General features: G+C 40.7%; 1 protein-coding gene across 1 annotated transcript; it reads right to left on the reverse strand.

Moving 5' to 3' along the window:
- Positions 1–81: 81 nt before the first annotated feature.
- Positions 82–10289, reverse strand: paqr3a (progestin and adipoQ receptor family member IIIa). Its single transcript, XM_079162102.1, has 8 exons — positions 10152–10289; positions 8366–8597; positions 7857–8019; positions 5585–5740; positions 2627–2824; positions 2230–2320; positions 1840–2019; positions 82–1568 (listed from the first exon to the last, which is right to left on the reverse strand). The coding sequence occupies exons 1-7, from the start codon at positions 10210–10212 to the stop codon at positions 1877–1879; spliced, it is 1044 nt and encodes a 347-aa protein (XP_079018228.1). The 5' UTR covers positions 10213–10289; the 3' UTR covers positions 82–1568; positions 1840–1876.
- Positions 10290–14846: the final 4557 nt, after the last annotated feature.

Genomic DNA, 14846 nt, shown 5'->3' on the forward strand with positions numbered 1-14846 from the left:
GGAACGTGGTTAATTTATTTTATTTTTTATTTAGAGTCAGGTTCAGCACTGATCGCTCAGGTATGAAAAGTCGAGATACAAAAAATTCCGGCTGCTACAAAAACCTCTTCAGACACACAGCCGACGTCTCAAGACGTCACAAAGAATAACTTAAATACACAACAACAACAACACCATTCGTCTTTAAATATGACAAACAAAAGAAATGACTTTCATTCCAAAACATTCAACTGGACAACTATTGTTTTGTTTACACAAACTAACATTTGAGAGAATTTAGAGGTTTCAGTGAAGACGACGTCTGTCCATCGTGAACGTGTTGAATGAATTCATTCAGAGACAAAAGAAAGAAGCAGTTGACTTGAACATTGCACATCACCCCAAAATGAGCCGGAGAAAAGGAACCGAGAGCATCGAGTCTGAACAATCCCGCGGTTTAGTTAAACTCTGTTCACAGGAACACAATCAGGACTCACATCTTCACAAACAAAACTTTAAGTCGACAGTAATTACAGTAACGTTGCCCACATGTAGAATAAATCAATCCATGTTTTGAGAACTCAAAGTGCTAAAAAACATTAATGTTTAACAATTATTTAAATATTTGTAATGAATGTAGGCAGCTGAGATGTACGACGTCTGTCGAAAACATTATTTTCAGCTTCTGTGAACATGATTCACAGTGAAGACGTCAGTGTTAGTTTAAATATCTAAAAACTGACCACGCAACATTTTAATACGCCTCAACTTTCTCTCGTCAGAGCTGGAAAATAAGAAATCAACAGTTTAATAAACTGGAATAAAACACTTTTCAAAGAAAACATTCCAGAAGTGAAACAATATAAATGTCAGTTTGAACGCAGAGCAGCACGACACATTACGTCCTGTGGTACTTGTACATCTGTGGTACTTGTACATCTGTGGTACTTGTATGTACATGTTAAACAATCTGTTGATTGTCTCTCTCAGCGGTAATAATAATAATAATAATAATACTGCTGCTGCTCACGCTAAAGCACAAAATGAAGCTCGAAGAAGAAATCGTTTAATATCTCTTTGGTTTTCATATCTAAACGTGAATTCATGAGTTACTGTTCGTTTGTTCTCATTAAGAGCCTCAAAGTTCAAACACCGACAACTTGTTAAAGTTTGGAAATACAATACATTTGAAATTTCAACACTTTAAAAACAGATTTTATTTACGAATATCCAGCGGAGACATTAAAACACTGAATTTAATTTGACTTGATTATTTGAAATATTGGGCTTTCAGGGAGCAAAATGTAAGATAATTTACCGAGTGCTACATAATGTTTAATTAATAGGCACTTAGAGAACATCTTTTATTAAAAATAGAAAACAAAACTGCTACGCGGCTAAACTAACCTTGAATTGTTTTGAGTGTAAATTTGATCGCAGTGCACGTTCTGTAGTTCAGCTGCAGAGTTTGTTTGTTGGTGACGAGCCGGTAAAAACATACTGGACACGGGTCACAGGTTCGATTCCCTGTTTGCAGCCCGGCTGGTCCTACAGGTCAGGTGGACTGAACGCGTCCTTCATTCACCAACCTAGAGAAGACAATGGTTTAAACAATGAAAGGAGACAATGCAACAATAGCAATAGCACCTCAAATGTGTCAAACGTCACATTAGATCATTTGATCACTTATTCTTTGATCTGACTTAAATCTAAATTATATTGATTATATTATTTAATAAAAAGTTCAATCAGCTTAATGTCAGTTGTGACAGTTTCTACAAGACTTTACTCAAAGTTCTCTCGTTTAAATCTGCACTAACGAGGAAACGGTTTGGTGGTATTCTGCACGGTGCTGCTTACGACAGAGTCGGGGATCCCCGCCGCGCAGAGCGGCGTCCTATTGGTGGGCGGGGGCGTCGGGGCAGGGCTGGCTGTGTCGGTACGCCATGATGAAGCACGACGACTGGTGCCACCAGTACAACATCAGCACCAGCAGCAGGTGCCACACCTGGTGACTGGAGCCCAGGTAGTTCAGCTGACCTGCAGCGACACCACAGAAGAAGAAATAAGACGTCCGACCCACAGTACCGTCTAAACTGTCTGTAAGAGGTTCTCATAAATCTGATAACTTGAGCTGAAGTGTGACGTATTCCATTTTAAAAGACACTCAGATGAGTCTCACACACACACACACACACACACACACACACACACACACACACACACTGCTCTTGAGCAAAGCAGTCTCACCTGGGAAGTAGCGTTCAGGAACTTTTGAAACGTAGAAAATGAGCGCTAACACAGCGATGAAGTACATCCCCAGAACCCGAGGAACAAAAGCCTGAAGGGAGGAAATAAAAAAAGGATTTAAGCAGTTTGTGGATTAAACTGAACAGCAGCTACATAACAAAACACAAATGAATGCTAGTTGCTTATCTTATAGAGACCAAACACCTGCATTTGGGAAGAAAACTGCATTAAAATTGTAGCTGAAAAAAATAATTGAAGCGGACATCAGTCAAAAGAGAAACAGAAGTTTTAATCTCCGCAGAGAAACGAATCTTCCGTATTTGTTCCTCTAAAACAAACAAAGCATCAAACGGAACCTCCATAAATGAATGAGCACGGCGGTCCTGGAGAGACTCACCTGGACGAGCTCCGAGGAGAATCCTCCGGTGATGCAGATCCAGTGGAAGGTGGGAATGAGGCCGTAACCGGCCACCAGGCAGAAGACCAGCGAGCGCAGCTGCTTCCACTGCTTGCCGAGGTAGTGAGGGTGGATCTGAGCGAAGAACACGGCCAGGATCATGGCCAGCACCGTCACCAGGTACACCTGCCGCCAGTACTGCAGGACGGGAAGCGCAACACATTACATCGTATGCACGCGGGTCAGGAAGCTGCAGGTTTGAGAGAGTTTAGAACGGCCACCTGAAGCCACCCTGTGATGATGTGTTCATCAACATCAGACACATCGTGTTAAACTAAAACCAAGAAAAGGAATTAAACAACATTTTAAAGCTCACGGCTGTACGCACGCCCACAATGTCTCCACTTCATTTCATCCTATTAGACATTCGTGTGAATTTGTGATAATTAGCATATTCATTATTGACTTATGGCAAAAAAAAACGTGTTTCCCGAGGTCACTGTGACCATTGAGCGCCACATTTAAACCAGTTCATCCTCGTTTGTGACACATTTAAAGACATCCTGAGGTATCTACTGCTGCATAGAAAGAAGGAAGCAGCAGCAGGACGGTTTAATGTTCTCCTCATACAGTAGAATCTGCACACGTTCTGTATTAAAATGAACAACGCAGGTTCTCTGATCTCTACAATTATGCGTGGGAAGATTTTATGTACGCACGTGTTAATAAAATAAGCGAACAGGTCTCGTGTTTTTGAAGAATACTTCCTCGCTGTGACTTAAACTTCTATTAGGAACAGCGAGCACAGTCTGGACCGCCTCGTCTCCGTCCCCTTCTGTCCGTGTGTGTGTGTGTGTGTGTGTGTGTGTGGATGTAGGCCTCCGTCCAGTCACACGTCCTCATGTGACGAGTCCTCGCTGAAATATCACGGTGAATAAATTTGCACCCGGAACAAGGCCCCGCTCGGCTGCAGCCAAAAAAGATTCTTCTTAAAGCTCCTCTAACAAGACACCGTGTTCACGTCTCCAAATCTGCATTTTATGAAACACTCCAGAGTCTGACTGGCTCAATATATAAATATAAACTAAAACATTTCTGTCGGGGGCTTGGCTTGCTGCAGGAGTGGAGCCACCCAGAAGCAGAGCCCCAGTCTTGGCAAGAACGCTGGGTTTGGGGGGGTGGTGGTGGTGGTGGTGGTGGGGGAGGGGGGGGGGTGCACTTCGCTGAGACAGCTCCCAGACTTGCGAGCGTCATATGGTGGGGAACAGGAGTGACGGACCGCTCCGTGAACGCAGCCATCTGGTTCGGGCTGGAGCAGATTTCAGCTGCGTTCTGGGGGCAAAATAAGCCGGCGCTTCCAACATGCGTGGGGGAAAGCGAAGCAGCCAAGAGAAACACACAAGAGGAGCAAACCGGGAGAGGAAATAAAATCACACGGTGGTGGGCGGCTGTCATCAGAGGCTGTGGTGTCGTGTTGCTTATTCACCAGAACAATGAGTCAATCGGCAGGCAGACACACACACACACACACACACACACACACACACACACACACACACACACACACACACACACACACACACACACACACACACACACACACACACACACACACAGCTTCACTTCAGCTACATTTCAATTACAGCTTCTCGAGGAGAGCTAACATAAAAAGTCGGCGGTTAGATGTTAAAGCAGTGGCGCTCCACACACACACACACACACACACATATTTACATTATCTACACTCTGCAGTGTTACAGTCATAAAAAACTCAATTATTCTCAAAGAGGGATGCGTATCAGATCGCAGTACTTGTGTACTTCTGTGTTGCAGCATCAAGTATCAAACCGTTGTTTACGTTCCATGTTTCTCATCATGTGAAAGCAGCAGCAGCAGGTTTTCCATCCACAGAGGAAGTCCACCAAAAGTGTGTGAAAGCTTAAGAAACTAAATAAGTGGCATCAACGGTGTGTGAGGGACTAAGAGAACGTCAGTATCTTCTCCCTGCATAGATCGCACGCTACTTAAAGCTAGCAAGAGAACGCTAGATATTAAACTATCCAACCTACAAACAGCAGCAGCCCAGTGTTACAAGCTCTGAAAGCTCTAAATCCAGTGAACATTTGAATAATCGATTGCTGTCAGGATGTGATGAACATTTAAACAAATACAACAAAAGATTAAGAACATTAGCAAAGCTAGCGTTAACTACATCCAAAACAAAACAAGGATGAGACTCGCACATCTGTACCGGTCGCTTTAAGTCAACTTATGAACATTTTTAAATTGTTCTGATTGTCCTAAAGAGCCGGGACCAATAAATGAACCACTACTGACTGAAACAAACCCTGAGAACCAGGAACACAACGTCAAGATACTGGACAGAACGTCATGTAGAAGTGAAGGGTTTGTTTTCCAAATTGGTACCAAAGAAGTGTTAAAAGTGAAAAGAGAGCAGACGTGAGCATAGAAGAGTGATTTACAGATAATAATCGTGAGTTCAGGGGAAACGTGTGGGAACAGTGGAGCAGTTTGTTTACTAGAATACGACGTTAACTACTAAACTAACACGCAGCTTCTTCACATTCAGCATTTCTTTTTAAGGATTTCAAAGTGAAGCTTCAGACAAAGTGGTGAAATAAAAGTTTAGAAGACGAAGAATGTGAAATCTAAATCAGCGGTCACATTAGATTCCTTCAAGAGCATTTTAATATTTACCGTTTTCTCATTTTAATACACTTTCTAGTTACTATTTATGTCAGAAGTATTAACATGTTAGCTGCTCTTATTCTTATTTTCGTGCTTCATTTGTGTGTAGTAAATGAGTATTCTATAGAACATCTATACTACGAATCTCTTCTTGTATTTCCACATCTATCCTTTCTTATCCGGTCTGATGGTCTAGGGGTCTGGGGGTCTGGGGGTCTGGGGGGTTAATAAGACAGCCGGTGAACTCACGTTGTTGCAGTAGAAGGTGTAGAAGACTCCGGGGACGTAGCAGCCCAGGATGCCGATGGAAACCCCGGCGTAGTCCAGCGCCATCCAGCGGCGGCTGGTCTTCTCCGAGCGGTGGCAGCAGAACAGGTGATAACCCACCGAGCACAGCATGCACAGCTGCAGACGGGCACACGGCGAGGATGTGAGATAACAAGCAGCTAAATATTATGATTTAACCCGTTTTTCAGCTCATTATTCTGCCTTTGAGACGCCGCTTGTGAAGCCCGGTCCAGCCAACTGCTGGACCGGTTGTGTTGTTTTCACGTGTTGAGAAAAAGAAAAACGGCCAATGTTTGTGCTGATGTCCTTCTGTACGCGCTCAGATTACGGTAACACCAAGCGATCGGCACACCGACAGGTTCCAGGATATCTGGCTGATTTAAACCAGCACATTGCTCAACATGAGGAGAACACCTTGTTTTCAACACAACAGTAAAACAAGCCCTGCCGAGGTAAACTTGGTGAAACAGACCTGAAGTATATTTAGCAATTCATCTTTATCTATTTTTTTATTAATTGAGCCTGTTGACGAGGGCAAACATATCAATAGTACAAACTACTAAACTTTTTCCCCCTATCATGTCCTACAGCCCGTCAACGGCCTCCCTACTGCACAGACCTGCTTCTTCCTGTTTCGCCTGCCCCCTTACACGAGCCAGGTCATCCTCGCTGAGCGTCTGCGTTACTCCATCCACAACTGCCCCTCCATCGACAACTACATGCTGACCCACAACACCGACGCAGCAGACAGCTCCGACACAGAGGAGTGAAGCGGCCAGCTGTGGTCAACCTGGTGATGAATGTATCTTCTCCCATGCCATGCACATTATGCACTGAACACAGACTTCTATTCGCCAAACCTGTAAGGTAGTGTACTGTACTGTTTATATGTTGGTTGAAATTAAAGATATGTGTAGTTTTGGTTTTCCAAATGTGCAAGGTGTTGTAATTAATGCAGTGCTTACTCTGAATCAACACTACAGGGATACGGAATAAGAGTTTTTCAAATAAAAATAAAGTAACTTTAAAAGTAAAGTAACTAAAAAAGTAACTTTAAAAGTAAAGTAACTGAAAAAGTAACTCTAAAGGTAAAGTAACTAAAAAAGTAACTTTAAAAGTAAAGTAACTTTAAAAGTAACTAAAAAAGTAAAGTAACTAAAAAAGTAACTTTAAAAGTAAAGTAACTTTAAAAGTAACTAAAAAAGTAAAGTAACTAAAAAAGTAACTTTAAAAGTAAAGTAACTAAAAAAGTAACTTTAAAAGTAAAGTAACTAAAAAAGTAACTAAAAAAGTAAAGTAACTAAAAAAGTAACTTTAAAAGTAAAGTAACTTTAAAAGTAACTAAAAAAGTAAAGTAACTAAAAAAGTAACTTTAAAAGTAAAGTAACTAAAAAAGTAACTTTAAAAGTAAAGTAACTTTAAAAGTAACTAAAAAAGTAAAGTAACTAAAAAAGTAACTTTAAAAGTAAAGTAATTTTAAAAGTAACTAAAAAAGTAAAGTAACTAAAAAAGTAACTTTAAAAGTAAAGTAACTAAAAAAGTAACTTTAAAAGTAAAGTAACTTTAAAAGTAACTAAAAAAGTAAAGTAACTAAAAAGTAACTTTAAAAGTAAAGTAACTAAAAAAGTAACTAAAAAAGTAAAGTAACTAAAAAAGTAACTTTAAAAGTAAAGTAACTAAAAAAGTAACTTTAAAAGTAAAGTAACTTTAAAAGTAACTAAAAAAGTAAAGTAACTAAAAAAGTAACTTTAAAAGTAAAGTAACTAAAAAAGTAACTTTAAAAGTAAAGTAACTTTAAAAGTAACTAAAAAAGTAAAGTAACTAAAAAAGTAACTTTAAAAGTAAAGTAACTAATAAAGTAACTTTAAAAGTAAAGTAACAAAAAAAGTAAAGTAACTTTAAAAGTAACTAAAAAAGTAAAGTAACTAAAAAAGTAACTTTAAAAGTAAAGTAACTAAAAAAGTAACTTTAAAAGTAAAGTAACTAAAAAAGTAACTTTAAAAGTAAAGTAACTAAAAAAGCAACTTTAAAAATAAAGTAACTTAAGTAAAGTTATGACTTTTCGACATGGTACACTGACTTTTTCATTACTTTTTTCGACATCCTATACTATGCTGTTTATAACTCCGCAGCAACTCCCTTCATCAACATCGATTGTCTTCCTTCAGGATGGAGTCCAATCGCCAGACGCTTCCTCCGACTGTCGTGGCCGAAAGTAAACCCGGTCCCGTACCTGGAAGCAGAAGAGTCCGATGGAGTAGATGACGTAGTCCTCTTTGGAGGCGCCGATGGCCGGCAGCACGAAGGCCATGTTGTACACGCCGACGAAGAAGAAGAGCAGGAAGCCCAACAGATGGCTCCAGATATTCACCGACTCGTTGGACAGGACGAAGAGGCTGCGCAGAGGAACGGTACAAAAACAGTCAGGAGGAACGAAATATTCTCACTCTGCTCCCAAAAATCATCTTTCACCACAGACGGAGATCAGTGAGCTCAACCTCACAGCGTAGAACACTTAAATTCACCTTCTGTATGAACACGCAAAAAAGTTTAGAACACGCTGAACGTCAGTCCGTTGGCTCCGACAAGCTTCTAGATTAACATGAGTTTAGTTTGAATTAACTGACTGACATCTTCTCTAAAACCTCTGTTGTGCTGTAAGTCTGATTTGCATGAAGCACGTACACGCAGCCCACCTCTGGAGTTACGCTGCACACCTCTGAGGATGTATAGAGTTCTCACCTTTTGATGCACAGTCTGGAGGGCAGGTAGGCTCTGTATCCGTCTGTGATGTAGGGGTTCTCCCTCAGAAACACTGGGATCTGCTCGTAGGTGTACAGCCTGATACCGCGGGGCACCAGCACGGGCCAGTACTGATACCCCCCCACCTCGATGTAGTGGGCCGTCTGGGCGCTCTTTTGGGGCTTCTGAGGCATGGCCGGGCCGTGGGGGTCCGCTTTAGTCTGACATGAAGCTGAGAACACAAAGACAGAGAAGATCCGATTAATGCTGCAGCTTATTCTACAAAACAGCAGGATTGAGTTATTTAAATATATACTTGTTGTTTTCAGTATTAGGTTTTTTTTTCATGCTAAACATTTTAATATTTCTTTCACACAGAAATGTGACAGAAAAAGGAAACTTCAAACTAATTTTAGAATGAGTGAATATTGTATTTTATAAAAGGTGTACGGTGTCGTGACAATGTAGCGTTAATACACAAATATTGTTTATTTGTATTTTTGCTGTAGCCTATGAAGTATAAATTGCAGAATAATAAAAGTTCCCTCTCAGTCTTAAACATGTTTGGACGTGGCTTGTACGTTGGGGTCAGGTGGAGTTGTTTTTATCGTCTAGTTTAGCAAGAATACAAGTGACACACTTATTAAAACTACATCTTTAGTAAAACCTTGAATTCAAGAGGACAGAACAAAAACACACATCAGGAGAAAGCTGTTTCCTCTCCATATTATGTGTTTAAAAGCTTAGTATCAGCGAGATAACACTAACTGACTGATTTGAACAGGTGAACCGACTTGCCATGCAAGTAATGTGTTACCTACGTTAACGATCCCTATTGTCAGAATCAATAATGTGTTTTAAAACACTTCTTAAAACACATTTTTAAAGACTGGCTTTTAAGTGATGTCATCGCTTTTCTGTTTTATTTTTATTTATTGATTTTACTAAATATATATAAATATATATACATAGTAAAATAATTTAGTAAAATCAACAAACAAAAATAAAGAAAAAAATGTAATATATATAGTAAAATATATATATATATATATATATATATATATATAGTAAAATATTTTAGAAAAATCAACAAATAAAAATAAGATAAAAAATAAAACAATAAAATAAAAAAAATAAAAAATAAAAAAAAAAATATATATATATATATATATATATATATATATATATATATATATAGTAAAATAATTTAGAAAAATCAACAAATAAAAATAAGATAAGAAAATAAAACAATAAAGAAAATATATAAATATATATATTCTTATCGTATCAACTGTTCACTGAGCTTCCTGTTATTGTTATTATTGTCTTGCTTTTGTCTGTCAAAGCACTTTGTAAACTCTGTTTTTAAAGGTGCTATATAAATAAAGTTATTATTATTAATATATCCGTTCCTCTCTAATCGGATAAAAGAAAAACTAATAACACCAAACTCCGTTCAGTAACATGGACATTTTGTTTTGGCCTTACGTGCTAGCAAACGTTCACAACCTCCAGAACAAGTCTCAAAAGTTGGGATTTTTGTTGACATAACGGGCTTTTTGAGTAAATAACTATGAGCCGACTACACCTATAGAACCCAACTGAACTACACACAATTTAATTTAATCCGTAAGTGGTAAATAATAATGTCGTTAACCAAGTCGATCTTAAAATAACAGAATTCGTATAGCAGTTTGGTTAGCTAGCGGCTAATTACAGCTCCAAGCTAACATGCTAACACGTCGCTTTTGTTTTAGACCAACAAAATAATAAAAAACAAACTCACCTTTCAATTTGGTGTACGTGCAGTTTGTACCATTTTGTGGTTTGTAGTACGTACTATGCATTTGTATAAATATGTTCACGTTAATTTAAAAGACAACGCAGTGTAAAGCGCATCAACTTTCGGCTACAACATCTTCCAAATCACCAGCTACGTCATCAACAAAGGACCCCTCAGCGTTGCCCACGGACTGCCTGACTAAAACTAAACAACAGACAGCAGACTCCGCTGATGAAGACCATGTGATGCAGTTGAAAGCGGTGGACTCTGACTAAAGGTTTCTTAGATTAAGAGTGAACTATTATTATTCTGCAATTTATACTTGAATCTTTGAGCAACAAAAATGACACAATCAGCAATAACCTTCAGCAAAAATACAAATAAACAATATTTGGGTATAAATGCTACATTGCCACGACACCATACACCTTTATAGTTTCGTCTTTTAGTGCAAAAATACGATATTCACTCACACTTCATTCTAAAATGAGTTTGAAGTTTCTTTTATTTCTGTTTTAATTATCAAACTATTTTTCATCACTCGTCACACATCACCACACATGTTAAAGAAATATTCAAATGTTTAGCACAAAAACAACAAAGTAAACTTTATGGATTGAAAAAGTATTTTCTATTAATGTCCACACTGCTGGTAGTCTCCTCTATAAATAATTATAAGCCAGTTAATAATAATTAAATATAATCTAGCTATACAAGATGCATCCACGTGTGTCAGACAAGCAGCATAGCACTCGTGATTATGCGTGATAATAATTTAATTTTAATTATTTACAGTAGTACATTTTTCTGTCTGGAGTTTGAATAAGATTGACCTGCTAAATAAAGGCGTAAGAAGCCCTAACACAATAGCTATATTATTGTTATTTAAATGTAATTTTCTTTCTCCACTAATGCTTTTTGCCATGTTCCTTTAATTTGCCAGTTTGTTGTTTTTAAATCTTTAATAATAAAATAGCATTAACACTATTTGTGACCTATGACTTTTTTTCAGATTACCTATTTTTCAATAACAGAGTACGACCACAAAGAGACACAAAGCAGCCACAAAGAGACACAAATGACCAAAAATGAAAATAAAACAACTACAAAGAGAAACAAAATGTCCTCAAAGAGACACAAACTGACCACAAAAATACTCAGATGACTACAAAGAGCCACAAAGCAACTACGAAAAGACAGAATGAACACAGAGAGGCACAAAACCACAGAAAGTAACTACAACAAACAACAACAAACAAGGCTAAACAACTATAAAGTCAGTGTGTCTTGCTCCGATGTGGGAGAGGTGTTGGGGCCATTTGACTAATAATCCGGCTATGACTCGCTTCTGTTACGTAATATGACGCGTGTGACGCAAAATACAAATGTTGCTCAAAACACCAGTTTTTCCTCAGAATTTCTGCCCTCAGCAACCAGCAGGGGGCGACTCCTCCGGTTGCAAAACGAAGTCAGATTGCATAGAAGTCTATGAGAAAATGACTCTACTTCTCTCTTGATTTATTACCTCAGTAAACATTGTAAACACGAGTTTATGGTCTCAATCTCTAGTTTCAAGTGTTGGTAACTTCTCTTCATTGTTTGCGTCAAAAAACAACATGGCGACGGCCGAAATCCAAGATGGCTACGGCGAAATCGCCAAACTCGAGGCTTCAAAACATCAGTCCACAAACCAATGAGTGACGTCACAAAGACTGCGTCCACTACTTATATACAGTCTGTGGTTGTAAAACATAAAATCCTGCATTTACATTTTTCAAAAGATGATTTTTCTAGAAAAGTATAAATCTAGTGAAAAATTCAACCTTCAAGTTGCTCTTTAAACGTAGGCGGCTGAGAGCAGCTCCCAGTCTCCTGGCTGTCATCCCGCTGCACCGAGCGGCTGTGTTACATCCTGTCGCTAACTGTCATCCAGAATCCTCATCAGAGATTCTCTCTCTCTCTCTCTCTCTCTCTCTCTCTCTCTCTCTCTCTCTCTCTCTCTCTCGATCAGGTGTGAGAGTTGCTGGAGGATTCCCTCAGGAGTGAAGTCACACTCGGTCCTCCCTCTGCTGTTTACACCCCGCTTTAATTGCCTCCCTCTCAACTGGAAGTGTGTTCTTCATTATCACTTCTAATACACCTCTCAGCACATCCACTCTGGCAAAGTGTCAGCTGCCAAGTTAAGATAGTAACTCGTGCATGCAAGGGCAAACAGCAAGAATCTCCTGCTGCTGCAGTCGCTGCTCAGTTATTAATTGATTTTGTAGTTGGCAGTGTTGGATACAAATGAGGCAACACATGGAGGGAAATGTACAATATGTCCTTTCCTTCTACTTTCATTTCCCCAAATTTGTAAAACACCCATTTTACAACTTGGTACACATTGACTTCAGGTGTTCTGCCCCTTGGAAATACAGAAACCCCAGTTTTGAAGCCTGTAGTTTGGGTTTCTTCTCGCTGCCATCATTTTCGGTTTAAAGGTCCAGTGTGTAGGATTTGGCGACATGTAGCGGCAAGTTTGCAGATTGCAACTAACTGAAACTTCTCCCGTGTGCAAAATCGTTTTGAAGCCTTGAATTTGGCATTTCGGCCGTCGCCATCTTGGATTTTTGCCACCGGTGAAGGAAAGTGACCATATTTGGACTGTGGAGGAGTGATTCTGATAGCAGCAGCAACCTGTCAATCACTGTGTAGCCCCGCCCTAAAGCATCCCCTGCTTTATGGTCTGTTTGACTCTAGATGGACCATCATTTACTAAATGAACATCATGCTGTATTGAAGAAGACTTGAAACTACAGATTGAGACCATAAACTCATGTTTACAATGTTTACTGAGGTAATAAATCAAGAGAGAAGTAGAGTCATTTTCTCATAGACTTCAATACAACCAGAGGAGTCGCCCCCTGGTGGACATTAGAGAGAATGCAGGTTTATGGCACTCCAGCATTGGCTTCACTTTTCAAAACCGGAGTTTGCCGCCTGTCGTGGACATAAAAAGAGTAACTAAAGGTCCTCTTGAAGTGCAGCTTCCAGCTCTTTCACATTGGCTCTGACATTTAGAGGTGCAGGCCGCCTTGTTGAAAAACTATTTAGAGTTTAACCTTCGAGATACATTTTTGTTTTCAGTGCAGCTTCGTCACATGCATACGTCCGTACCTCCTCTTGCTTATTGGTTTTTAAAAAAAGCTAGTAAAGGGTTGGTAGGAGTTTCCCTCAGGAGATCACATCCAATCAAACCAGAGCGTGGCGCATCCATGATGGAGGACGCACCTCTCACATGCACTGTGGACTCTCATGACGGAGGTTTCTCTCATGAGGACGACTCCCCCGTCTCCCCCGTCTCCCGCCCCGCCACCTTCTTTCTGACTCCTCCTCACTGATTCACTGTGACAATCTGTCGTTGGCCCTTTTCCCCCCCTTTCTCCCCCCCCCCCCCCAATCTTTGATTTCTGTCCCTCCATTTTTCTGTCAGACTTAACACAGAGAAATGTGCCTCGACGTAATTGTGCGCTTAGACGGCGTCTAATGGAACATGAAATTAAAGCGCTCCTACTTATTCTCTGAATGGTTTCTAACACTTGTGCAGAGACGCAGCAAGTGTTCCATGTTACGGACGATATTTTTCCTTCATGAAGCAGCCGACTGCGGGGTTGCGTCCTGCAGTGAAATGTGCAGTAAAACGGCACAGCATTACGTCTTAATTGAGGGCGCCTACGCCGTCTCGACAAGTGGGAGTCTCTCCTTCCTAAACAAGGCGCCGTTAGAGTGGTTTTAGATAGAGGCAGACAGGCCCCCCGGGCTGCCAACGTCCTTTGGGAGTGTCAGGGTCATCAATGAAACTGGTAAATGCACTAGATGTTGACGTTAATAGCTGGCTAAATTGAGTATATGTTACTGCACGGAGGATACATTTCCCTCTCCCACCTGCCTCTACGTGGAGGAAAACCTCAAATCCAGGAGGACTCGGATCTTTATTTTTCCCTCTCAAACCCTAAACACAAAGCTCACAAGCTTTTTTTTTTCGATGGCGGGCCCCGCCAAATGTTAGCCCGCCCACCGTGCCAAGACTAGACAGGCCCTTTGCAAAGCTAACACGGCCTCGCGGCGGCTTGTGCTCGTCAGCGGCCGGCTGGTCTCATTGGCTTTATTTATAGTCGGCGCCACAAGACATCTGCTGGAGACGAGACTCTGTCCTCTGTGTCCGCACAGCACCGCACAGAGGGAGCTTGTCAACGCTGTTTTTCGAGAGGGCAAAGTGTTTGCGAGGACCCCGGTCAGAGTAAGGGGGGGGGGGGGGAGAAAGAGAGACGTCTGCAGCCTCCTCTAATGGGACGGGTGTCCCCTCCGATTGCTTTCTCCGTGGCTCTGATTAACGCGACCGGAAGACAGAGGGAGGCTTCACAGTTTGTCGCGTCTCGTGTGTTAGCCGATGTTTACTTGATCTGAGAGCTGTTGTTTGTTTGGTGTCTTCAGTCTGGTCGTCGGCTCGCCGCTATTTCGGGGACCCTGACACTTGGATGCAGCTCGGCAAGTCGTCTGATGCGGCCTCGCCTTTTCTTCCTCCTCCTCCTCCTCCTCCTCCTCCTGGGTGTCACACAGGGTTTCTCGTCCTCTCCCATCCTCTCTGTCCTCACATCGAGGACGTCTGGATGTCTCTGGCTGAGCGTGCCGCTGCAGGCCTTGACACAAAGTGTTGGG

The sequence above is a fragment of the Pholis gunnellus genome (genome assembly GCF_910591455.1).
Source record: "Pholis gunnellus genome assembly, chromosome: 6".
Lineage (NCBI taxonomy): Eukaryota > Metazoa > Chordata > Actinopteri > Perciformes > Pholidae > Pholis > Pholis gunnellus.